Raw genomic sequence first — 27,600 nt, 5'->3', positions numbered from 1 at the left:
GTAAACCAAGAAACCTTTAATAAAAAATATGTTTGAAGCTGGAAAAAAATAGGGACAAATGTAAGGTTCTGCATTTAGGCAGGAATAACCAGATGCACAAATATAAGCTGGGGGGCGGGCACCTGGTATCAGCACATGTGAAAAGGATCAAGGGATCTTAGTAGACCACAGGCTTAACATGAGTCAACAGTGTGACGCAGCATCAAAAAGGAAGAAAGAAAAGCTAAGACTATTCTAGGCTGTATCAACAGAATTAATAGTACCACTCTATTCTGCCTTGGTCAGACCACACCTGGAATACTGTGTCCAGTTCTGGGTGCTACAATTTAAGAAGAATATTGACAAGCTGGAATGTGTGCAGAGGACGGGGACCAAGACAATCAATGAGGAACGACAATCTGGAAACCAAGCCTTATGAGGAACAGTTGAGGGAGCTGGGTATGTTTAGCCTGGAAAAGAGACTGAGAGGAGATATGATAGCCATCTTCAAATATCCTAAGGGCTGTTACATGGAAGATTATACCCTTTCTCCCTTTCTAAAATGGCACAGACCATTTTAGGCAAAATTGTCTGCTTTCAGATATAGCTGTGTGAGGCTTTTTGTCTGATAAATAAAGCTCCCAGGTGCAGGTAATGTTTAGAAAGGTCTTATATTCAGAATAAGATCCAAATTATTCAACTCTCCAAAGTTTAGGAACAAACTCCAGTTCCTGTTAGGATATAAAAAGCTGCTGCTGTTGCTTTTTTACTCGTTTGCTATTTCTCCCCTGATTAGGCACTTCTAATCTTGGGAAGCTCAGAAAGCCTCCTCCAGAGGCTGTGAATGAAGAGCAGAACGGCGTGTTCCAGCAGAAAGCAACAGGGCAGCCATCCACTCCTCTACCCTGCAGACTCCTTAAGAAGGGAAGGGGAAGAATCTGCTGCTAGTAGGTGTGTTAATGCTCAGAAACAAGAAGCTAGGGAGTCAGCAGGAGTCTAGTGAAGCGCTGCTAAGGAAGAAGAATCGAAAGTGTCTTGAGTGCTTTTGACCTGAAAAAAGGAAGGCGAGGCGATGAGCTTGACTTTTGCAGGAACCAAACTGTGGCTTGTTTAGATCCACTTCGTTGAACCTCGGAGTTGTGCAATTCAAGATTGTCATTTTGTCTCTTTTCCAGAATCTAACCTAAGGCTTCCAGTCTGTTGATCTCTTAATAATTGTGGCTGCAGAGGCTAAAATCCTTGCAGGATCTCTCAGGGTAAACAGGTGCTAACAGCTGAGAATGCTCGAGTGGAGGAAGGAGAGATTTGGAATCAGGGCCAAAGCTAGGCCAAGACTAGGGATGGAAAGATCTGTCAGTTTTGGTTGTCTCTCTCATTTTTCCAAGTTTCCAATCTTAAATTCGGTTCTCCATATTTATGCAGGTGACATATGCATGTAGTTGTAAACAGCACTTTTGTATTATGGCAAATGTGGCTGGTTGCTCTTAAAGGTTCAATGACCAGAGTCCACATTCATGACAGTTAATCAAGTCATGTCCTTCCTTTAAAAGGGCCTTAACTGTAAGTAAGCATTTGCTAGCACCACCACCACCTCCAAAGCCCTCCTTTTAAGCTGTGAGCCCCTGCTGTTGCTTGTCAACTTGGCGCCTGTCCTGTACCTAACTCTCCATCTTGCACCATGGTTAGTTGGTATCTAACCTTTTCCACTGCTGTTGCTCTATTAAGATGCTATCCCAATCTATGTTGGATGCTCCCAGCTCTTGTCTTGACTAGGAATGGGAGCAGGGCTCGTCACATCTATCAAATACTGTATGCACTTTCAGGAACAATATGAGAACTGAAACACAGCTATCCCGCAATATTTGCATATATCTGAATTTTGCAATGCAGTTCTCCAACCAAACACGGTGTATGAAACCATATATATTAGGGGACAGTGTGTATAAAATGGAGATAGTGAAAATAACACAGAATGCATTGTATTATGAGAAATTGCTGTTAAAAAATTGTAAATCAGTCAAAACTGCAAACAAAAATATATTTATAACAAATAAATATAAATAACAAATAAATATATTTATTGGGAGACTTTCGCAATAAAATGCTGGAAATTTCTTATAGACTTTTTGTGTGAGAGAGAAAATGAACTTGTAATATCTGGATTTAAAGATTGAAAAAATACTGGTTTATAGAAGATAGAATGGCAGGATCTTAATTAATTAGCTGCAGGACAGAGACCCAGAAGTCCTTTTATCTTCCCTTTATCTTTCCTCTCTCTTTCTCTTCTTTTGCTTTCTCTCTCTTTAGGTCTGTCTTTTCCCCTTTTTTGAATTCTTCCTGCCCTTGTTCTTTTTAAGATTAAGTAGCTGTTTTATTTCAGTGTATTATAAAAAGATACTTTGTAATGGGTTTGTATTTCTGTATATCTTTGAGTAAACACACACACACACACGAGACAAAGCTGAGTGTCATCAGCATATTGTAAGTTCAAACCCAACATTGCTAGCTGTGGAAGCTGCTGTCAAAATTTAGAACCATAAAATGAGCTGTGGGAGTGAATTATGGGATGGAGTCACAAGCAAACCAATATAGTTTATTCGTTTCTTTCTCCTGGAGTGACTAACTGCAAAGATCAGCTTCTGCTTCTTTTGCTGAGCGATGGTGGGTGGGTGGAGGAACTACTGGCTGTGACAGTGGAGGCGCTGGTTCAATCTGAGCTTTGCAGTGAAGCTTGCCAGGTGACCTTGGGCATGCTGTTTCGACTTGTCCTAATCTGCTTCACACGTTCATGGTGTGAAAAATAAAGGGGAACAAGGTCTGTCTTGAGCCCTTGCGACAGAGTGACAAGACAAGAAAAGCCTTTAAACATAAAGGCTGTGAGGGGAATGAGGAGTCCTTGAGTGTGGGCACAGATCCAAAACTGAGCAGGAAAGCCTGCCTTGCCTGCTCTCTTGCCTTTAACAGCTTCTGGATGTGCAGAAATCAGCCACTGAAGCTAATTTCTCAGCATAGAGATCAATAGCATCACCTGCTAATGTCTTCTCACTGTACTTAGGGATGCCCATGTATCCATTTGCCAAATTTCCAGGGACCAAGTGCCCTTGTTGCCCGCTCAGTGCAATGAGGGGATCCTTTCCCCTCCCCGGGCTCTGGAGGGGGCCCTCTCAAATTGTGCCAGGCTTTGGAGCAGGCAGAAGATTCTTGCACTGAGACTTGGGCTGCTTCCACCTGTTTCAAAGCTCAGTGTGATATGGAGGGTGCTCCTTCCCATCTGCCAAATTGTCCAGCAAACCAGAGGACTTGTGAGGTAGGGTGCGGGGAAGGAGACAGCGGTGGCCACAAATTATGGCTGGCACATAAGCCTGAATTTGAGGAGCGCTTTCTTCTCACCAAGCTGCTGCTAAAGGACAGCCCTACAGAGTTCACGGTGGTTGCTTCAGTGCTGTGGTTTACAACCAAATAAACTAGTATAGCCTACTAACTCCACCTCTCTGAGTTCGGTTCCAAAATGTTGCTGGCAAATGGGAGGGAACTGGCTCTGCGTACTTTTAAGGGGAAGAAAGGCAGTGCGGAGATCCTGTTCTAACTGGGGCTAAAGTGAACATCCAGCCATAAACTGCTGGCTGAGGCAGCTGTAAGACGGTGAAAAGCAATTGTAAGTATCAGACAGAATGCTATTCAATTTCCTGGTTCTTAACTGAAGAGCCCCACTTCCCAAGCAGAAAACAAGTCCTTCTTTGGAGGTCTTTCTAGGTCTCTAATCTGCCTTAAATGGCTTTTCTTTATTATTATTTTTAATTAATTTTATTGAGAGTTTTCAACATAAGATACAATGAAAACTAAACCCAAGTAAACTAACTGGTAAAACTGGTAAATCTAACTGGCTTTTCTTTATAGCGCCTTTTAAAGCTGTTTGTGGCTTGGGTTTCTTTGCTGTCCATATGCAAGAGATCTCGCAAGCATATCTTTTCAGTCTGTGTAGACTTTCAGGGAATGTTTCTTCAACTGCTCTGTCCTATCTAGTCTGACACCCCCAAAACATTAATAGATCTGTTTTTAACATTCCCATTTGTTCTACCTTACAGAACTCACCTGGAGTGAAAAGGATAGAACCACCCCCCGCCCTCATTCGGTAACTATTGGACTAAAATCTACATAGGAAGGAACATAGGAAGGTGCCTTATACTAAGTCAGACCATTGGTCCATCTAGTTCAGTATTGTCTACACTGACTGGCAGAGGCTCTCCAGGTTTTCAGCAAGGAGTCTTTCCCAGACCTACCTTGGGGTACTGAACCTGGGACTTTCTGCCTGCGAAGGAGATGCTTTGCCACTGCATTATATGGCCCTTCCCTTCTCTAATCTTTGCTTTCAGAAGTTCCACCAAGTTTCCAAAAGGCATAACCAAAAGGGACCTTCTACGGAATCTACCTTCTACTGAGCTGGGTTATTGATTCACCTTGCCTCTATTATTGGAAACTTTGTAAGGATTGTTATGGCTGATATCCATTCCATAACTTTTATTGATCTTTATTAAGATCTTTATTGATCTTTATTAAAAAGCACATGTGTTCTCACCTGCTTTGTCTGGAAATGCATTTAGAACGAGGCATGACAGCTGCTGTGCCAACACAGTCTTCAGCCCAGACTCAGCAGGGGTCAGCAAACTTTTTCAGCAGGGGGCTGGTCCACTGTCCCTCAGACCTTGTGGGGGGCTGGACTATATTTTGGAAAAAAATATGAATGAATTCCTATGCCCCACAAATAACCCAGAGATGCATTTTAAATAAAAGGACACATTCTACTCATGTAAAAACACACTGATTCCTGGACAGTTCGTGGGCCGGAATTAGAAAGCGATCTGGCCGGATCTGGCCCCCAGGCCTTAGTTTGCCTACCCATGGGCTAGATGATAGGTCTGGCAAATGACAGAGACACCAATGTACTCAAGAGCTGGTGGGGTTTGGGGCATTTAAAGGTGAGCCTACCTAATTTTCACTTTTCAGAACAATATGTGAATGGCACAACCATTCTTCTAAATCCACAATTATTCTGAATTTTGCAGTCCTGTTCTCCAGCTGAATAATGTATACAGAAATGCATATACCCAAGTAAAGTGTGCATAGAAATGCATATATTAGTGAAAATAACATACCAAAAGCATTTTATTGAAGTTGCTTTGCAAATATGGTTTTTTTAATTAAGTAAAATTTCATTCAAAAATGTGTATAAATTATATTATTATATTAGAAATTAGCACCAAAATGCTGATTAATTTTCATGAGGACTTTTACAAAAATGTATTCACATACTGTTATGGAGAACTAAACCTAAGGTTGGAAATCTTAGAAACTAAGAGAAACCAAAATTGACAGGTTGACCTATCCCTACTCTGAATACCAGATGCTGGGAACCACATGGGAGCAGAGCACTGCTGTGGCACTCATGTCCAACCCAAATGTTGATTTCCACTCTGGCGCTGCTCAGGCTGCTGCTCTGTGTGCACCCTAACCTTTCTCCAAATAACTCCTCAAGCCACATAAGGTAAACAGGAGAAAAGGGGACTTTCAAGGGAAATGCAAAGGGCTTTGGGTAGAGCTGAGAATAGCAGATATTTATGTAATTCTGTGCCCTCAAACATTTGTACAATGGCCTCAGCAAAATGACCACCAGCCCCCAGAGGAGGGCAAAGTGATTACATGTCAGAGAAAGCACAAATTAGCAAATACAGCAAAACCTCCAGCACTGATTTTGCTAAACTCAGGCTGTGGTGATAACAACAGCTGTGTCAGCAGTTAGAGGGCAGCTGTCTATACAGTTTCCTCTACTTTTAGAAAATGACAACACTATACTGTAGACATTTTCTTCCGTTTCAGAGTTCCTATGAAGGAACCTGGTTTGTAGCCAATTATCCCAGGAGCTTGTGAAATGGATAATTATTCTGTTCCTGAATGTTCCTGAAAATGCTTCCTTTTGTAACAAGAACTCCAGTTTGTATTAGGGAAGCTTTCTGTTCTATTAAGAACATGAATGCTTTCTTCAGTGCTGGAGGAAGTATGGCCCTGAAGAGCAGTTGCTGTTACACTTAGTTCCTGCTTTCAGATTTATTTTGGGGGCGCCTGGTTGGCTACTGAGAGAACAGGCTGCTAGACTAGACAGACAAGCTACTTCTTTTTTTTATTTTTCCTTGCTGCACATGCCTAATTATAATTGATTTGATATTCCATATATAATGCAAAATTTTCTTCTTTTATTATTTATGTTTCCTATTTCTGGTCGTCGGTATCACTCACTGCTAATCTATATTGGATGTTAACCTAGACGCATATTCGTAAAGGCTGCTTGCTGTTTTGCCAGAAGATTTAGTAATGTTCTTTGCAATATCTGAATGGCAAAAATCTGTTTTTAGCGCTTTTGTTTACAAAGATACATATACAGGGGTACCTCGGGTTAAGAACTTAATTCGTTCTGGAGGTCCATTCTTCACCTGAAACTGTTCTTAACCTGAGGTACCACTTTAGCTAATGGGGCCTCCCGCTGTTGCAGCGCCGCCGCCACACAATTTCTGTTCTCAACCTGAAGCAAAGTTCTTAACCCGAGGTACTATTTCTGGGTTAGCAGAGTCTGTAACCTGAAGCGTCTGTAACCCGAGGTACCACTGTATTTTGTTTTTATGTAATGGGCAATGAGCCCTTGGAGTTTGTGGGAAATCATTCTTCCTGGTTCTCAGTTACCTTTCATCCAATATTCCAGAAACTGTCAACTAGTAAAGTAAATTATTGCCCTCATAAGGAGAGATGATGATTTAAGGACTAGGGAGATAATGGTGGTCTGTGGAGCAGGGAGCACAACTGTAGTCAATTTTGCAAAACTAGGAATGTTCCTCATTAGAGACAAACAGCAACTAGGACTGTGGTTTAATCAAATTCTGGTTACCAAGAGCTCTTCAATTGAGAAGATCACTAATGGCAGACAAGCTTCCCTGAAAGGCAGCCTGTCCACCACCATCAGTATCACCTTCAATTATTTTGAAATTTTAACAAATGTCAAATTTGCTCTGTAGGTCTCCCTGGAGCATGAAATATTTTGGCTGATGGTAGTTCACAACATTACAAAAGCATACAAAGTGCCAGATAACACAATTCAATTGAAAAATTATTATTATTTTATTTGGCTACAGTCTTATGTTTGGCTGCCACTCTGCTGTCTCTCTTTGCCAAGGACAGCCCTTGTTTTCTGTTACCCAACTCCGGTAAATCACAATCACTGCTCCTATTTCTGTCTCCAAGGAAAGGCCATGTTGAAATTCAACTAGCAGTAATTTGCTAACATTGTCATTCTTCAGGGTTTAGTATCCCTGCCAGAGTCTCTAGAAGTTAATTCTCTGCATGGGGGATGGATGCATCTATAGTGAATCTGTTTTAAAGCTTCTTTTTGATGCTATTTTTAATGACTATTTTATACCATTTTATATAAACTCCTTAGAGGGTTTTTAAAAAAGTGATATACAAATCTTGTTAAATAAAATTTAATTTTTTAAAAAATGTGCATGAACCCTAATGCTGTAATCTTAGATATGCTTACCTGAGAGTAAGTCCAACTGAATTTTAATCTGAATACTGTATAGAGCTTTGTGCGCTGGTCCTAATATCTTGAACTGGACACAGTAGCTCAATGGGAGCCAGTGTAGTGCTGTGAGTATCAGTGACACATAGTCCCATTAGACTTAGTATTCTACACTAGCTGCAGTTTCTGGACCATCTTCAAGGGCAGCCCCGCAGAGAGTGCATTGCGGTAGTCTAGACATGTATAAGATTGCACTGCAAAGTACCATGCAGGGTTTAGCAGTGGCCAGAGGATTTGGGATTTCCCAATCCCAAAGAAGGGCAGTGCCAAAAAATGCTCCAGCTACTGCACAATTGCGCTCATTTCACACACTAGCAAGGTTATGCTTAAAATTCTACAAGGCAGGCTTAAGCAGTATGTGGACCGAGAACTCCTAGAAGTGCAAGCTGGATTTCGAAGGGGCAGAGGAACCAGAGACCAAATTGCAAATGTGTGCTGGATTATGGAGAAAGCTAGAAGCTTCCAGAAAAACACCTACTTCTGCTTCATTGACAACGCAAAAGCATTTGACTGTGTCGACCACAGCAAACTATGGCAAGTTCTTAAAGAAATGGGAGTGCTTGATCACCTCATCTGTCTCCTGAGAAATCTCTATGTGGGACAAGAAGCTACAGTTAGAACTCGATATGGAACAACTGATTGAATTCTGGTGCTGGAGGAGACTCTTGAGAGTCCCATGGACTGCAAGAAGATCAAACCTCTCCATTCTGAAGGAAATCAGCCCTGAGTGCTCACTAGAAGGACAGATCCTGAAGCTGAGGCTCCAATACTTTGGCCACCTCATGAGAAGAGAAGACTCCCTGATGTTGGGAAAGATGAAGGGCACAAGGAGAAGGGGACAGCAGAGGACGAGATGGTTGGACAGTGTTCTTGAAGCTACCAACATGAGTTTGACCAAACTGTGGGAGGCAGTGGAAGACAGGAGTTCCTGGTGTGCTCTGGTCCAGGGGGTCACAAAGAGTCAGACATGACTAAACGACTAAACAACAGCAATGCAGCTTCCTATGTTCCTTTTGTGGAAAGCCCTTCTCACCTGCTGTATTTGTTTATTCTTTATTGTTGTTACGAGATATGCCTGAAAAATAGAGTTACTCTACGATATGTAATCAACAGTTCAATATATTCTGCAGCAGCTACGGTATGTGAAATGGCATCACACAGGGTCTAGCCGGCTGTTTTGCATTCTGCAGCTGCTGAGGAATATTTTGAGCAGTCGATCAAATCTGCCTCATATCGATCAAATCTTCCTTTAGCCCTCCAACCTTAGTATTACCTGCAGTAACTGGCAATGGCTCTCCAGGGTTTCATACAGGAGTTTTTCCCAATCCATAACACGAGTTGCAGGATACTGAGCCCAGTAGCTCTTCAGCATGCAAATGAAATGCTCCGGCACTCAGCAAAACCCTTCCCTAATGTGTATAATAGCATATGTGTCTTGGGCAGCAATTCATGGTATCAAAATTCAGGTCCTACACAAGCATGTCCCTAGATTCATCTGTGAATCATAGGAGGGAGCAAATGTGCAAATAATTGAAAGTAAGCTCTTTTGAAAGCAGACCAAATATACATAGGATTGGCCAGTAAGGTCTGAGTATGCCAGCAAGCACATTCCTGGAGTCTAAAATTTTCTCAAGTAGGAGCTCTGCCCTCAAATGAAAGGGGATGGCCTAGATTTCTTCTTCTATAATATTTCTTAAAATTCCGAAACAAGTGGACTGTGATCTGTGGTTAAGATCAAAATGTGCTTATTCCATAACATGAAACATACCACAGAGCGCCTCACTCGACATCACCTGCTTTCACTGTTCACACTCAGACTAAAGTTCCACTGTCAAGAAAAGTGTGTGTGTGTGTGTGTGTAAAACAGCATCTATACATAATTAATTAGCATTTTCTGCATCCTATTAAATAATGCTAGGAGGGCACCCATTTGTGACATGAATTAATTATGGCACCAGCAGATGAACAAATTGTTTTGCAGGAGCTGCACAATATTTCTGCCACAAACAGTACAGAGTGCCTGCCCTATCATTCATCCAGATGTCGCTGAAATCACATGGCAGAGCAAACGTCGTAGATTAAGCTGGCAGCTTCTGAAAATTGCACTACAGTTTGCAGCTCCTGCAGCAGTCCGGTTAGTGGCAAATGGGTCTCCCTGTGGAGGAAGTGGCTTGAGGATCACAGTCACTGGCAATTAGTTCTTTGCAGTTCTCCAGGGCTTATTGTGTAATATTGCGGTTTAGTGTAAAAAAAAAGTTTTGGATTGGGACCCATGGGACCAGAGTTCAGATCAGCCCACATCCAGACTCATCTCTCAGTCATGGAATAAGCACAACTACATCCAGTTCAGAAATCACCACTTCTGAGGTTGAATTGACCCAGGGGCTTATTGAACTGTGTGGTTAAAGGATCCTGGATTCAAGGTGCATTAACTGAGTTAAAACAGTTTTAAATCAATTACTTTTCTTTCCTATGCCAGTAAAAGGTACCATAACCTTTCCCCTGATTTGTAGTGTAGCTATTCACTGCTGTTGTCTGCACTGAGCCATTGTGCCATTGAGATGAATTTCTTCACAATATATTTTATCCAGAGTTCTTAAAAGGAGTCATTTCTCCTTTCCCCAGTTAATAGCAGCACCCAAGAGCAAGTTGTACTATATGTTTCACAAAAGGTGGCTTCATTAATTGATGGAGCTGTCTGGATCACAGATAATCTGTTGAACTGGCTTCCTTCCTATAGTTTAGATTGCTTGTAGAAGCTGCAGCAGCCTTTGGGCAGGTTGACCTGATCCACGTGCAATTGCAGAGTATTTCCAGTCCACCCCCAGCGTAAATTCAGAATATCTTGAAGGCAGACTGGAGGAAAATACTGCTGTTATGATTTCTTGCTTGCTTTTTGTTTGTTGGTCAGTGAAATTCTAAAATGAAAGGGTTGGGCTCTGTGTATTTTCTCCCTAACCTCAGACATAAGAGACTGATTATGATTACTCTAGTGTAATATACTCTGTACAAGAGTAGAGATTATTGCTTTACATTTTTCAGGACTGAGCCACACATTACAAATGTGTTTTGCTGTGCTCTGAGGTGCCCTGACTCATATGAAACAATTTTTTTTGCCTCTTAGGTTGAATACGTCATTCTTTAATTTTAGAGAAAAGGAGGGGAAGCCCAAAGGAGAAGCATGGAGGCTGGGAGAATGGATGGGTGATAGCGAATGCCCTTCCCTCCTTCGGAGGCCTTGGGCAAACTGTTGGGCTGGGCTAGAAGCTAGTCTCAAGTATCTCACAAGGGGCAGTGGGCGGAGTTGCATCCTAAACACTTGGCACCTAAAATTGATTTCCTCAGAGCACATCAGCACATGTCCCACAAGGCAGTGGGTGTGGATTTTTCCTTGGGGTTTGCTCCCAAAGCGTTTCTCACGAGTAAGTATAGCCACAAGCTAGCAAAAGTTTAGGACCAGTGCCAGATTTACGTATAAGCTAAACAAGCTATAGCTTAGGGCTCCACTCACTTGGGGCCCCCCAAAATATTTAAAGGAAAAGAACCCCTGGATGTACATTTCCGAAATATAAGATAAAAAACAAATAAAATAAAACCTACAGACAGCAACAGTGTTTTGTGTTGTGTAGGCTCCTGTGATGTAAGCAATGGGCCCTGCCTGCTAGCCTGCTCCCTAAAATATCACTGGTTGGCTCATTTCTATATATAGGGTGCCTACATTCTGCATGGACTGGTTGTATGGCAACCTGTACAAATGGCTTTAGATACCCATTAGGTCCATAAATTACCATATAGCATATATTCAACACAAGAAACAGTGAAAACTTGTTGTTGACAATGGACAGCTGGACATATAAAGGGCCCCATTACCTTCAGTAGCTTAGGGCCTCACCAAACCTCAATCTGGCCCTGTTTAGGACCAGAGTACAGTGGTACCTCGGACTACATACCCTTCAGGTTACGGACGCTTCAGGTTACAGACTCCGCTAACCCAGAAATAGTGCTTCAGGTTAAGAACTTTGCTTCAGGATGAGAACAGAAATAGTGCTCTGGAGGCGCGGCAGCAGCAGGAGGCCCCATTAGCTAAAGTGGTGCTTCAGGTTAAGAACAGTTTCAGGTTAAGTACGGACCTCCGGAACGAACTAAGTACTTAACCCGAGGTACCACTGTATTTCTTCTCCTAGATGGGCTGCCTTCCTAGGTTAACAAGCCCCATCTGCCCATCATTTTCCTCTACATTACAGCATGTGCAGAAACTGCCTTCTTGACTGTTTGACCCACTCTTGGTCTCATCCACTCAATCTGCCAGAACCTGTCTTTGCATGCAGGGGAGTCCCTAACTTACCAAGGTTTTGAGAGCCATCACCTGGTTTAGCTGGCCAGTTGAAGCTGCTCCTGGGGTGTGGCCCCTGTCACATGTGGACAGCTTCTAGGAGCCACAGATGAGAGCTGAGTGGGCACCAAAGGTGGACCAACTACCCCAGAAGAAGTACGATGTGCCCCTCACCAGAGGTGCTACCCCTCCCCTAAACCCCTCCACACCCATGCACACATCCACATACCCACCCGCACCTACCAGTTATGTTCAACTGTGGCAATGAAATCTATGTATGAATTATGAATGCCTTCAGGATTCTGATATGGGAAGTGCTGACAAATCCCATATAATTCACACAGGGAGTCCTTGAGGATGTTCCACACTATTTATTTGATTGTCCTGTTTTTGACAGTGTATATGCAAAATTTCTCATCTCTGCAAAGGTCGTGAATATTGGTCTAATTTACCGGGGGGGGAAACAAATTCCTGTTCCCTAGTGATAAACAAGTTGGCAATGCAGCAAGCAACTAGCTACCTTTGCTCTGGCAATAGCAAACAAGCATCCAGTGCATTTTGATATTTGCGGATGAATGAAATTTACATGCATTCTCTAAAATGTGTTTTTGCTATCTGAATAAATGAAATGGTGACTGAGGTGGAGTGTGAAACCCATGTCTGAAATGCTGGAATTTTACATCCTTGAAACTTCATTATTTATTTGTTATTTTGACTTTGATTGTTAATTGCTGTTACACTCCGTGGCCAAACAAATAATTTAAACTGCAGATTTGTCACTGTTATGCTCCATGGCCAAACAAATAATTGAAACTCTGTAACTTTGTTAATTATGTGTTGAAGTATATGTTGCATGACTGAGATGCAAGTTATGTTCTTCCCATAAAGAACAAACAATGGGTGCTTTGCTTATCACAGAGTCGTTGGCTTCAGTGATTGCAAAGAGGAAACCACTCACTTTTGTCCTTAAACAAGGAAACCTTGTTCTATAGAACACTTCTGAGAAGTTAAATTTGATTGCCCTTTCATGTTTTTTTTAAATGTAACTTTCTTTGCTACCGTAACCCCTATCAAAAATGTGGAAAGTCCCACTAACTTTTATGGCAGTTGAACTTTATTTCCCGGAGCTCCAGTTGACTTCAAAGCGTGTGATAAGTAAACAGTTTTCAACGTCTCTTAGAAACTTTGTCCGCTTGAAAGGTCTCTGTAATAGGGTCAGTGTCTTCATTTGAAAGGAATGACCCAGCCGTTGCTGCCATTTTGATGTCTCCCACTGTGAGAGTTTCTTCCTGATTACATTTCCAAAGTGAGGCAAGTCCTTTTGAGCATTGCAGTATTTAGTCCTTTATCCAGGGCTATGTGAACTCTATACTACAATCAAATCAACATTTTGCTATCCAAATACCGTGGTACCTCGGCTTAAGAACTTAATTCGTTCTGGAGGTCCGTTCTTAACCTGAAACTGTGCTTAACCTGAAGCACCACTTTAGCTAATGGGGCCTCCCACTGCTGCCGCGCCGCCAGTGCGCAATTTCTGTGCTCATCCTGAAGCAAAGTTCTTAACCTGAGGTACTATATCTGGGTTAGCGGAGTCTGTAACCTGAAGCGTCTGTAACCCAAGGTACCACTGTACTGCTCCAGTAAAAGCAATTCTACAGAAATAGGCTTCAGAAATTAACTAGTGGACTCACAGGGTCTTTCAAGACGACCAGTTCAAGACACAGCAAGTGGGCAACACAGACAAGAGCAAAGTTCTGCATTTGAGCCAAAACCGCAAAAGGAGGTGCACAGGCATAGCAAGCAACTGACTGGAGAGTAGCATATGTAAAAAGGTTGTTGGGGAGGCAGTCAGTTTCAACTGAACATGTGTCAGCATTGTGATGAAGAGAGAGAGAATGTGATTTTGAGAACAGCTTTGACCAAAGGTTGAGGAGATTTCACCCCTCCCATATCCAAGAATCTCCTGACGAGTCTGCTGATTCTCCAGAGAGGAGGAGCAGTGTTCTGCTTTCTACTTATTCAGCTCCAGCACCAAGTCAGTCAGTGTGTCAGAGAGAGAGAGAGACTGAGTGTTAGAGATCGTGTGTAGAGATAAGGTTGCTGCTAAGAGCAGCTGCAGACACTCAATGCAGCATTCATTTATGCTTAGACCTATTTAGCTCTGTATATAGTTTTGTATTATAGTTGTAGTTATAGAATAAAAGAAGATATTCTACAGAGCTGCTCTCTGAGTTGTTTATACACTGCTAGACTCTGCTATACTCTGCTGTGCAACGACTGTATTGTGGAAGTGAATCCAGTGCTCACAACTCTAAGCTGTGAGTCCACAGCACTTTGACCTGTTCCTGTGTAAAAGGTGGTCTCTGGAAGTGCTACCCAGCTCGCCTAGCCCAGTCGGGGTTGAAGTGCATGAGTCCAGTTGGTGACACTGGCTCAGGGGTGATGCTGACAAAGGTGTCATGGGCTTTGAAGACACTCAAACTCGGGATGCAAGGGAGAAATGTGCTAAGAGTAAGGCATGCTTGGCAAATCCACACCATGATCAACTCCTGCCCGGAAACCTAGGTCCCCACTGTGGAAAGACGTGTGGGTCCAGAATTGGCCTCCACAGTCACTTACGGACTCATTGTTAAAACCGTGTCTATGGAAGACAATCTTACTCGGCTGCGAGTGATCACCAAAGAAGAGGAGGATTTGTTCACAGAACCACGGTTTCGAAGTATCGGCTCTACTATATTCCATTTTATAACCTCATCCAGAGGTTGTGTCCAGTTCTGGGTGTCACCCTAAAAAGAGTATAGAAAAGTTGGAGTGAATTCAGATGAGGGGAACTAAGATGGCAATGGATGTGGAAAGCAAGTCCAAAGAGCAGGGATAGCTCAGTCAGTAGAGCATGGGTCTCTTCGGACTCAGCAACACAGGTCAATTTGTAATGTTAAAAACGTGTTCTAAAAATGTGACACCGGTTGGCGCTGTAGAGGAGAATCCAAAGTCAATGGCAGATTGCCTGGGAACGTCTTTTCTTCATATAGAGTTTTTAATAGCGGTTTGTTTTTTTAAAATATATCTGTATAGATCTAGCCTTAATCTCAGGGTCATGGATTTGAGCCCCATGTTGGGCAAAAGAATCCTGCATTGCAGATGGGTTGGGCTAGATGGCCCTCATGGTTACAGCTCTACAATTATATGATTCTTTGAGGAAAGGTTGAAAGAACTGGGTATAAGCTGGAGAAGAGAAGACTGAGAGGGCCAAAAAAGCAGGGTTGTTGCATAGAAGAGGGCAAAGACTTGTTTTCTGTTGTCCAGAGGGTGTAAGTGTAAGGATATGGGAGGAGAGATTTCACCTGAACATTAGGAGAAAGCTCTTGATGGCAAGAGCAGTCTGACAGTGGAACCCAGTGACCTAGGGAGATGGTGGTGGGCTGTCTGTAAAACTGCAGGTGTTGAAGTAGGCTATGGAGCCATCTACTAGGGATGGTTTACAAAACAGTGAAAATCCAACAGGGAAGGGACCAAGTGACTTCCACTATCTGGGTGATGTGCCTGAAAATGTCCTTTCCTGTATCCCAGGAAACTGGTCTTTGGATGGCAGTGGGATGTGGAGCAAGACCGCCAGTGAAGAATACTGTGGGATAGCAGACTTATGAAGAAGAAGGCATTACAGTGGTGCCTTGCAAGACGAAATTAATTCGTTCCGCGAGTCTCTTCGTCTTGCGAAGCACGGCTATTAGCGGATTAGCGGATTAGCGCTATTAGCGTCTTAGCAGCTATTAGCGCCCTAGCGTCTTAGCGGCTATTAGCGTCTTAGCGGCTATTAGCAGCTTAGCGGCTTAGCAGCTATTAGCGGCTTAGCGGCTTAGAAAAAGGGGGGGGGAGGGAAAAACTCGCAAGCCCATAGGGAAATTCGTCTTGCGAAGCACCTCAAAAAACGGAAAACTCTTTCGTCTAGCGAGTTTTTCGTCTAGCGAGTTTTTCATCTTGCGGGGCATCACTGTATTTTGCTCCCAAATCCTTCAAAGCTTTATAGGAATAGACAGCCCAGCTCCTACTTCCTCTCTGTCATTACAGCTGAGCTGTTGTCACGCAGTTGCTGCAGGAAAGGGGATAGTGGGACGCTGCACTCAGAGCGAAGCTACGGTTCTTGCTTCTTTGAAAGGATCTGAACAATCTCTCAAGATTTATGTTCAGTTCTTGAGGAGAAGCCAGAAATTACAGGCAAGATAAATTTGCAGTGCTGTGTAGAGCATTCGCCATCTGAGCGTTGCAAAGCGATTTATGTACAAACATCTAGGTAATTAAGCTTCAATGTGAACATTCTCTCCCTTTTTAATTAGCTTCATGTGAGTAATTTGTTGATACTTGCACAGTCAATTTAATTACATTAACAAGTCGGAGTTGCTTGCTGTTTTGACACTGCAGGGCAGTCCTTGGGGAACTTTCTCCCAGTGGCAAAGTATGTATATACACGCAGACCTACTGTCAGAGAAAAGGTCTGTCATTTTTGGTAGCTCTGGTGACTGAATGGTTGACAAGGCTGGTCAACATTGTGCTAGGTAGACTCAGCCTCTGTGTTGTCCATTGTGGGGTGCAGTAGCCAGAACTGCACAAAGCACTCCAAGCGAGGACATAGCATTGTGTAGTGGTTAAGGTGTTGGGCTGGAACTGGCTAGGCCCGGGTTCAAATTCCCACTCAGTCATGAAGTTCATAGGTGACTTGGGCGTAGTCTTAGACCAACCCACCTTACATGCTTGTCAGGCTAAGAGAAGAACCACGTATGCTGCTTTCAGCTTTTGGTAGAAAGAGGGGATGCAAATTTAATGAATAACACTAAAAGAAGGCTGATGGACTGACACGGTGTAAAAGGGCAGCTTCATAGGCTCATATGACTGCAGGCAGTAGTTTGTGGGGAAGTGGAGTGATTAGTTAAAGCCATTTCCATTTCAGTCCCTCTTCTGGATTTCTCCTATAATTGAATAGGTTTGAAAGAGCCACAGCTCGCTATTCAGGAGTTGATGAAAACTATATACAAGTGTCAGCTGATGCCATACAGCGTGTGTTCTTGGATTGATGCCTTGTGCTCATTTTCTCTCTGCTAAGAGTTACAGAAGCATCATGGTTTAATCCAGCTCTGCTTGTCTTGACAAGATCAAGCCTGACAGCAGAAATGTGATCAAATTGCATTAGCCTCTCAATTTTCCTCATTCTTAGGGGGCAAAGAGAATTATAGAGAAATAATGAAGTATAATATATCAAATATTCCTCCTTCCACATTCACATTAGTGCTTCGGATGATGTCCTTATAGAAATAAAACAGCATTCTTCATGGGCTTCAGAGTTCTTGCAACTGTGATTATCAACAGCATTGATTTTTCCATGACACCTTAACACATGTGAGTCTGTATTGGTGGATAAGGAAATTGCCACTGTCGTTCTACAACTGGGTGTGTGGGGTGTGTGGCCTGACCCACAAGTGCTGGAACAAATTCCTCTGTCCTCATTTAATTCCACACCTTCCAACATTTCTCTGATGAAAATAGAGGTGTCCCTTCCAAGGAAAAGTGGGACATTTTGGGATCAAATCAGAAACCAGGACGGCTTCTGTAAATCTGGGACTGTCCCTGGGAAATTGGGACACTTGGAGGGTCTGTAATTCATCCCTGAGGACTGAGAGATGCAATGAGAGCCAGTTGCTCAGGGTCTCTGTGAGGCTTCAGTGTCTCTTGGACAAGCGTAAGACTAGTCTCCACCCACTCGAAGTGTAGCTGGTCCAGGCACGTCCTTCATCGTCACAAACCAGATACCTATAGCAACTCTGCAAGCAGGGCATGACCACAACATCACTTTCCATACTCATGGTTCCCAGCATTTGGTACTCAGAGGCAAGGCGGTTCCGGTACTAGAACTATTACTCAATAGTAATGGATAGAAACTATTGAGATTCGAGTACTCTGCTGCTGAACACTTTTATAGAAATGTGATTTGTCTCTTTCCAGGTTCTCTGTGCATGGTGGAGTTTGGTGTGCTTAGGGGAAAGTGAATGTTACATGCTAGCATGTTTAACCAAAGCCCACTGCCATTTTTTTTTTTTAACTTAGGGCTTGGCCACACTTCTGCTTGTCCCATGCACGGATCCGAGAGGTCTTCCATTTCTCCTTTGCTTTCTAGGTATGTCTCTGAGTGGTTTTGTGTTTGTTCTGCCACTTTCCCAGGGAAAACCCACTGTATACTGCTGAATTGGAACAAGCATCAATCCACAGAAAAACTAATTCATGAGTTTCCCCCCCCCCCCCCCGATTCAGCAGTAAACAGTGAGTATTCCCAGCGGGACAAGCACCCCTTAGGTAAAGGTAAAGAGACCCCTGACCATTACGTCCAGTCGCAGACGACTCTGGGGTTGCGGCACTCATATCACTTTATTGGCCGAGGGAGCCGGCGTACAGCTTCTGGGTCATGTGGCCAGCAGGACTAAGCCGCTTCTGGCGAACCAGAGCAGCGCACGGAAATGCCATTTACCTTCCTGCCGGAGCGGTACCTATTTATCTAGTTGCACTTTGACGTGCTTTTGAACTGCTAGGTTGGCAGGAGCAGGGACCGAGGAACGGGAGCTCACCCCATCGCGGGGATTCGAACTGCTGACATTCTGATTGGCAAGCCCAAGGCACTGTGGTTTAACCCACAGCGCCACCCACGTCCCTAAAGCACCCCATAACCCCCAGCAATTAATGGGCTCGTTCTTATTGACAAATATGTTTGTTGTGATTGCCCATGAGTCCTGTTGATGCTTACAGTCTCCCTCTGAACAATGTCATGCTGTGCTAAACCAGGTGGAGAAACTTAGGTACAGCGTTTAACAGCCTGATTTCTCTTTTGCAGAGACACAAAGCACACATTTAAAAAATGCCAGACGAAGGGGGCAGTCGTCTCTTCAAACGAATATCTCATGCAGGCTCATTTTTCACTATCAAAGTAAGTACCAGGAGCCAGATTAATCCCTTCTGCCCGATCAGAGCTCCAAGGAAGAAAAGTACACTGAAGTGCAGTTTCCTTTCTGCCAGTGGGTGCTTCCAAATGGCAGCTTTGAAGGGGTGTATTGTTCTAATCCTGCAAAAGTTTTTAGAAAAGATAATCTGAATAAAAAGGGATGCACAATGGAAATCAGCAAAGGGTGAAGGGAAGTCAAGGGATTCTGAGAATCCTAAATATAAAGGTGACTGATATGTTTAAATGGAAATACAGTACATTATGTAAAATTTAATTTAATTTTTTTAAAAAATAATAATAATGTGATTTTCATTAGAACCATAGCATGCCAGGGCAAGGTTAACCAACCCCCTCCTGTAGGATGTCTGCTGGTTATAGTTTTGTGTTTTCAAAAACATTTTTAAATGATGCACACAATTTCAAACAGCACATTTAACTTCATGACTGGTTTGGTGACCAGTCCCCAGAATTGCAGGCTTGAAAGGATTTCAGGAGGTAGGACTGGAAAGGATTCCTGCTGGGGCCCCTGGAAAGCTGCTTTCAGTCAGAGAAAGCAATATTGGGTTCAGTCGGCCTTCCCCACGCAGGTACCCTCCAGAGGTTTTGCACTACATCTGTCAACCCCAACCTGCACATCTGCATGGTGCTATGACTGATGAAAGCACAGCCAGGCTGGCTGGGGGTGGTGGGAGTTGTAAGTACAGAACAACTGGAGGGTACCAGCTTGGGGGAAGACTAGGCAAAACATCAGTCTGGTGCAGCATGAGGCAGCTTCGCATGGCATGTTTTAAGTTTCTTCTCAAACTTCCAGAAGAGCTCAAAATGAGAATAAGCAGCTCACGCTGTGGCCTTTTTGTGCCTGAGCTCTCAGAGCACATCTGTTACCTGCTGGCTCACTTGACCTTCAGTGCCTCTCTTGCACTTGAATCCAGAACTTGCTTCTAGGCACTTCAAAGCCATCTGCCCACCTGACCCTTTCCTGTGTCAGAGAGGAAGCTTGGCTGTTCCGGCAAGCTGGCTGCAACCCCAGGAACTCTTATCTTTGCCTTTGTGAGCAAAAACATTCCAAGCAGGTTGGAAGCTGCTGCTTCCAAGATAGTGGACTTTTAAAAATAGATGTTCGTTGCATGTGTAAAAATGTAAAACACCCCGGGGTTGGCTCCCTGCTTCCCCTTTTCTTTAAACTGGGGTGTGGGGGCAAACTGTGGAGAAAATGTTATTCAGTTTGCAGTGATTATAATTAGTTTCCACTTGGTATTCAAAACTTTCCACATTTTGCGCCATGTGCAGCGAGTGAGCAATGAACGCACTGAGCTAAGGAATGGGTTAAACATCGCCACCATTTTCTTTTTAAACAATTGGTTTTTAATCAAATACAATAACCATTAAACACTTATCCAGCAGTATAGCTAATGGTGTTTGTTTTATCCATTGTCCCTAAACATACACTTGCACATTCAACATTCAAACATATTACTTAACATCACCTCTCCGCTGAGAATATCCAGCATTTGGTATAAGAAGGTCTTGATTTTGGTCATTAATATAGTTAAAGAAAGGGGTCCACATTTCTTGGAAGGTGTCTCTATTTGTTTTGCCCTTAATTGCCCTCCTTGTGTCTGGGATACAGACATTGCTGTATCCCAGATATTGTTTCCCTATATATTCAGGGATATTTCAGTCTGGCACCATTTTCATTTATTATAATGATAGTAGAGGTGTGTATGGCATAGGGCAAGGATCCTACTCTCGGGCAGTGCCACTGCTGGCTGCTATCTCGCACCCCACCCTGCTGACTCAGTCACCATCAGGGAATTGCCAGACATCTGGGCCTACCACTGAGTAGATCATTCTGGTGGGACCCTCCCCATGCTGAGGATGAGGCCTTTGTGCAGCCCCACTCAAGTCACCATATGAGGGTTCCCCCAGTCGATTATGGTTCCTTGTTAATGACACACACACATCCTGCCATTATTTCAAGTTGCAACAAAACAAATCCAATGATAATGGCACTTAATTGAGTGTTCGATAACCTGGCTGTTTTTAAGTCTTCCAGATTAGTGGCTCGCAACAGTTTAAAAGCCCACAAGATAAGTGGCATGAAATTAAAACACCTCTGATCATTTTTTTTAAAAGCCATGCACACAGGTTTTAAAGTCTGTGTCAAATCATCTTCTAACTTTAAGAGGGTATCTAAAGTGATGTTTGTAGGGAGCCACCCTTGATTGTTGAGACTTGGTGTGTGACAGCAGAAAAGCACCACCATTTTGAAAGGCAGCGTCAATATGTAACATTAGTGTGACTATCACACATGCAGGTTCCCATCTTGTATTTACAGTGGTGCCCCGCAAGACGAACGCCTCGCAAGACGGAAAACCCGCTAGACGAAAGGGTTTTCTGTTTTGGAGGCGCTTCGCTAAACGAATTTCTCTATGGGGTTGCTTCGCAAGGCGAAAAAGTCTTGCGAGTTCCCGCGGGTTTTTTCGCTCCCCCCCCTTTCCTAAGCCGCTAAGCCGCTTATCAGCTGTTCCGCTGATAAGCCGCCTCTCAGCTGATCGCTAAAAGCCGCTAGACCGCTAATAGCGCTAATCCGCTAAGCTGTCAATGGGCTTGCTTCGCAAGACGAAAAAACCGCTAGACGAAGAGAATCGCGGAACGGATTAATTTCGTCTTGCGAGGCACCACTGTATGGCTCACAAGCAGTCTGTTTTTTGTGCATTTGCACACACAGTTAGTGGCAAAAAACAAAAACCGTACTCATTCCTTGAGCTCCCAATCCCTCTATTTTGCCTCAGACTAAGAGCCATATTAGTCATAGAATTGTAGAGTTGGAATAGACTGCAAGAGTCAACTAGCCCAACCCACATGCAGTGCCGAAATAAAATTACTCTTTGGTCAGAGAACCCAAACAGAGATTTTAAATCACAAAACATGCAGCAAAATAAAGTGTGGAAATGTAGGATGGAAGACCTTTAAAATATGCCCTTGTGAGTTCCAAAACTTCCCTTTTCCCTGAGCACAGAAAAAGGCCACACCTTTGGTAAGTTAAAAATGGTTTACTTACAAACCCTCCGAAGGTCATATTCTTGTGCTTTTCCATACAGCATTCATAAAAAGTTGCACAGGCAGTAAAACTTGGCATATTTCCAAAGTGGTGAAAGTTCCTAAATTATTGGCACAGGAACTCAAGACTGGCTTGTAAGAGCCATGCAGTCTGAGCTGCAGCAACTAGCAACTAGCTGAGACCTCCTCACACATTGAGCTTCTCTGGAACAAAAGCTTCATTAATCATTTCATCCCAAAGTGAGGGGAGTGGATATAGCTAAGCCAGGCAGGACAGTGTACAGTATTAACCCCTTCATGCATTAATTAGACCGTTATTTGAGACTGGTTATCCCACAGTTTTAACTCTGCACAGATACATCACAAAACATGATAGTTAGAACTGGGGTTTGGGACCACAGGTATTTGTGACAGGGAAGGGAAAGGAGGCAGAGACTTGGCAGGTGGGTTGGAGAGCAGCTGCTGTGTGCCCTGCACAGACTACCGAGTGAGGAGCGAGTCAGGACTCGTTACTCCCAGTGCAGCAGAACAGCCTCAGGTTTCTCAGGTTCCATTTTGATTTTTGTTCATTCTTTTTCTCTCCTTCTGCAGTTCTTCGTTTTTTGCCAGGGGTTTCTGCAGTTCTCTCAGCTGATGACGTCTAGCCTTGTGAAAAGCTCCATTTCCACAATCGAGAAGCGCTTTGGACTGTCCAGCCAGATGGCCGGCACCGTGGTCTCCTTCAACGAGGTACCACCTTTGCTGCTGCTGCTTCCATCTTTCCTCCCCTGCTTTTATCTTTCATAAGGATGTGGCTTCCCCAACGTCCTAAGAGGCCTCTCAACCTTTCATCTCACTACCCAGGTGGGAAACACGCTGCTGATCATCTTTGTGAGTTACATGGGCTGCAGAGTCCACAGGCCCCGCTTCATTGGCTATGGGGCTGTCCTCGTCTCCATTGCTGGTCTGGTCATGTCACTTCCTCACTTTATCTCGGGACCCTACGAATATGATCGCTCCGTTACTGGTAAGGACTTCCTATGTATGATCTCCTTGGGGACCTTTTCACCACAAAGGTTTGCAGTTGGAATTGGGGAAACTGTTGATTCATAGAATCATAGAAATGTAGAGTTGGAAAGTACCCCTAAGGGTCATCTAGTCCAACCCCCCTGCAATGCAGGAATCTCAACTAAAGCATCCATGACAGATGGCCATCCAACCTCTGCTTAAAATCACCACCTCCCGAGGGAGAGCATTCCCTTGTCGAAAAACTCTTACTGTCAGATAGCTGAGGTAGGTAGCCGTGCTGGTCTGACACAGTAGAAATAAATTAAAAAATTGTCCAGTAGCACCTTAGAGACCCACTGAGTTTGTTCTGGGTATAAGCTTTTGTGTGCATGCATCTGAAGAAGTGTGCACGCACTCAAAAGCTTATACCCAGAGCAAACTTAGTGGGTCTCTAAGGTGCTACTGGACAATTTTTTATTTTGTCAGATAGTTCTTCCTGATGTTTTGTTGGCATCTCCTTTCTTGTAACTTGAAGCCATTGGTTCGAGTCCTATTCTTCAGAGCAGGAGAAAACAAGCTTGTTCCATCATCCGTGAGACAGCCCTTGAGATATTTGAAGATGGCTAACATATCTCCTCACAGTCTCTACCCAAATCTCCTTGGGTAGCTTTTCAGTATGGAGGTTCACATTTGGAATTGAGGGGGGAAAACTACTTTCATTTTGCATTAGAAAACCACAGACAATCAAGCCAAGAGTTGGACACTGACACACACCCAATTCCATTTTTATTTTATTTTATTTAGTTTTTCAATTATGTTTTATTATACTGTACAACTGTACAACATAAACTTAAATTCATTGTTACCAATAAACTAATACATTTAAAAACACACAAAAAAACATTTTGGCAATAAATTCTTTTCCAAAGCCATACAGGAAGCTACGTTAGACTCTATTGCCAATTTCAGCTAGTCTGATGAGGTGGGGGCAATAATGAGGCTCTCAGTGCACATTCCATTAAACGAATAGCATGAGACAGTGATGAGAGTGGGTTTTCCCTTCTCTCCCGGTCCATGATTCATAAGAACATGGGAAGAATCTGCTGGATCAGGCCAGTGGCCCCTCGAGTCCAGCATCCTGTTCTCACAGTGGCCACCCAGATGCCCATTGTGGGAAACCTGCAAGCAGGATTCGAACACAAGAGCCCTCTCCCCTCCTATCGTTTCCAAGCAACTGGTGGAGGCAGTGCACAGCCATAAGGGGCTAGTAGTCATCGATAGCTCCCTCCTCCATGAATCTGTCTAACCCTCTTTTCAAGTCATCCAAGTTGGTGGCCATCACTGCCTCCACCAAACCTTCAACAAGCCTGCTGTACCAGAACTGGATGCGGAGACTGCAGCTGAATGAGACACAGCTCTAGGCAGAATTTTGGTGCCGGCACAAGGTGTCACGGTATTTGAGACCCAAAAGTCCACCACTGCAGGGCCTTCAGGGCCAGTCTCAAAGACTTGGCAGTTTCTGAAGTAACCTGGTCATAAGCCACCTATCAGAATGCTCCTCCTTGCATGACTGTGTGCTGCTGTAGCATCCTTCCATATAGAGGCTGGGTAGGGACGGGTAAGAGAAGATGCTAAGAGAACAGAAACCAGCTTTGTGTTGTTGTTGTTGTTGCTGCTGCTGCTCAATAGCTCTGTTTGCTGTGCCCAGTTCCAAAGGGAGTTTCACCCAGCAGTAAAACAATAGATGGGTGTGGCAGCTTGATAGCATCTCCTTTTGCCTCTACAGGTTCTGAAAGTACCACTTCAGACATATGCCTCCCAAACCGGAATGAGACAGAAATATGCACTAAATCCGAAAAGAAAGAAACCCAAGTGGTTGTGATGCTGCTCTTACTTGGGCAGACCCTGCTGGGGATTGGCGGGGTCCCCATCCAGCCCTTCGGCATCTCATACATTGATGATTTTGCCAGTAAGAGCAACTCCCCTCTCTATATAGGTAAGATGCTAGAAACAAAGGCTAGCTGCCCAGGCTAGTGCCTTATACCATATAGGCATCTTGTCTTGAGTTGTGACCTGCAGCGCACCTGAGAATGGATGAAGGAGGGCCCTGAGCCAAGGAAAGAAGAGATAAAGCAGTGGTTCCCAAACAGATTGTCTGGATGGACCACAAACAAGAGGCTTATCCACTAATCCTCTTGTCCTGCTGTTTTCTCCCTGGGGAAAACCGCTTTTCAGCACTCAGTCAGAGCAAATGGCAATTTGAGTTTTCCCCAGATGGATGTTTGCTCCAGTTGAGCGCTAAAGAGCTGGTTTTCCCTGTGAATGGAATGGGAAACTGAAAGCACGGGACAACTGGAAGTGTGGAGGAACCCAAAGGCCAAACTAGATGTGTTAATGTTAATGTTAATGATGTTAATGTTAATAGCTGGGAGGAGGGATTTTCATCAGGCCTGCAGTGAGTAAGGAGTTAAACTTTTTCTTCTCTGTTGCAGTCCCAACAAAAATTGCTCCCCTGTTGTAGCCCCCGCAAAGTGATTTACAAAACCAGCAGTCAAAGCATAAAATAAATTTAATCATAAAATAAAACAGCTGGCAGGATATGAACCTTGTAGTGGGTGCTACAGTTGAACATGAGGCTGCAAGAGGCCTGTCAGGAGGCTGGCTTTACAGTTTACTTTTTGGGTTGAAATGGACCCTTATCCCTAGGCAATGGTGGTATGTGTGTGTGGTTTTTTCTAGGTGATCTCCTTTCCTTGAGTAGATGCTGACTGTTTTTTGATTTTTTCGTTTTACCACCAGGCCTTAGAATCATAGAATCATAGAGTTGGAAGAGACCACAAGGGCCATCGAGTCCGACCCCCTGCCAAGCAGGAAACACCATCAGAGTACTCCTGACATATGGTTGTCAAGCCTCTGCTTAAAGACCTCCAAAGAAGGAGACTCCACCACACTCCTTGGCAGCAAATTCCACTGTCGAACAGCTCTTACTGTCAGGAAGTTCTTTACTTAGCAGGAAGCTTCCCACCACCACCACCATACTAAATTTACCTTTTTAGCTAGCCTGGGCAGGAATTTGCCACCATTTGGTTGGATGGGGGTACAGCAGCCTCTGTCTGGAAAATTTAAAACATGGCATGGACTTGCCACTGATCTGGATATGCATCTGCACATACACTGAACCATTCACAAGACTGGGATGATGCATACATACCCAAACCGAATCTCAACTAGGGTTGGAAATCCCCTGGAAAAGAGTGAGTTGTGTGAATCCACCTCATTATTCCAGCCCCACTTAGAGGATAAACAGTTTATAGATTTTACCACAATCAGGGCGGTATATACAGTAAATGTTAAATAAACTCATTGGGACAAATTTTGAAAGATGCTTAGTGGGCTTGCTACTTGAGCAGACGTTCTGTTTCCTTTTTTACAGGAATCCTCTTTGCTGCAACTACAGTGGGTCCTGCATTAGCATTCATCGTGGGGGCAGCTACGTTGCGCTATTTTGTTGACATTGATAAAATTCCCGCAGGTGAGTTAACAAATGTTCTGTGTGAGCATCTTTGTGAGTGAGTAAATCTCGCAGACACAGAAGGAAGGAAGTGTGGGCCAGAATTTGTGCTTCTGCTCTGATGTCTATCACTATGTCTGGTAATTGTGTTCTTCTTCTTTGGCGATCCCTTGTAGCCGAGTAAGATTGTCTTCCATAAAGACGGTTTTAACAATGAGTCCATAAGTGAAGGTGTACTTAGCTGAAGTCAGCACTACTGACCTTCCTGTGTCTCAGAGTGGAGGTTTATGACTTCAGTCCAGTGGCGTAGCGTGGGTTGTCAGCACCCGGGGCAAGGCAAGTAATTTGCGCCCCCTGCGCCCCCTAACCCGTGGATTTGCCCTAACCCCAGATGTTGCGCCCGGTGCGGCCGGCCCCCCCTGCACCCCCCACGCTACGCCACTGCTTCAGTCCTAAGCCACCAGGGTTCAGATTTCATAGAAACAAATGTACACAAAGACAGGCGAGCAAATGGAATCTGCTAGTGTAGGAGCTGGGTTTAAAAGAACCCGGGCTCATTGAGCAAATGACGTCCTTCACGGGAAGCCACTACAAGATGTGCAGGATTATAGGATGTCAAACACAGTTTAAAATGAAGATATTTGTGCCCTGACCCCATAGACATGCATAGCACATTTCACCAGGGATTTGATTCCCTCTAAAAGGGAAAAAAATATTGAACTGATACTCATAATCATAAAGGATATTATTTTTATTCACCAAACAAACAAAAGAAACTAAAACTTAGCTAAGCACTGGTTTTTAAATTAACAACTAAACTTTCCCTGAAAAATACCAACTTTAAAATTAGACAACAAAATATTATTTTGCTGTAGTGATATCAGGTGTTGCTGTAGTGATACAGTAAGTTTTCATGTTCTTTATCTTTAAACAGATAATGAGCTAACCCAAATTGACCAAAACAGATTAAATTTTCTTCATCTTCCTGTTCTAGAGAATGAGATGTCACTCACCAGGTGTAAGCAAAATGTGGTGAGTGGTGAGATGGAGACAGAGCCATGCAACAGAGAGAGATGCAGGCAGAAGAAAAAGACCAGAATGGATCTGCAGCTTCCACCTGT

At 43.7% G+C, this 27,600-nt stretch overlaps 1 protein-coding gene across 4 annotated transcripts in view; it reads left to right on the top strand.

Annotated features, from left to right (window-relative positions):
- SLCO2B1 (solute carrier organic anion transporter family member 2B1) overlaps nucleotides 1–27,600 on the top strand; it is a 62,704-nt gene that overhangs the window by 14,209 nt on the left and 20,895 nt on the right. For 3 of the 4 annotated variants that reach the window (XM_081860397.1, XM_081860396.1, XM_081860399.1), the window contains 6 exons: nucleotides 18,033–18,102; nucleotides 18,811–18,903; nucleotides 22,573–22,710; nucleotides 22,825–22,987; nucleotides 24,755–24,964; nucleotides 26,402–26,500. In XM_081860397.1, coding sequence (XP_081716523.1) covers nucleotides 18,835–18,903; nucleotides 22,573–22,710; nucleotides 22,825–22,987; nucleotides 24,755–24,964; nucleotides 26,402–26,500 — 679 coding nt within the window. In that variant the 5' untranslated portion in view covers nucleotides 18,033–18,102; nucleotides 18,811–18,834. The remainder of the gene's footprint in view (nucleotides 1–18,032; nucleotides 18,103–18,810; nucleotides 18,904–22,572; nucleotides 22,711–22,824; nucleotides 22,988–24,754; nucleotides 24,965–26,401; nucleotides 26,501–27,600) is intronic. The other variant, XM_081860398.1, reaches the window with a different exon arrangement.

The sequence above is a fragment of the Podarcis erhardii genome, assembly GCF_964252035.2.
Source record: "Podarcis erhardii genome assembly, chromosome: 4".
Classification (NCBI taxonomy): Eukaryota; Metazoa; Chordata; class Lepidosauria; order Squamata; family Lacertidae; genus Podarcis; species Podarcis erhardii.
Note: the sequence above shows the minus strand (reverse complement) of the source record. Positions and strands in the feature narration are given on the sequence as shown.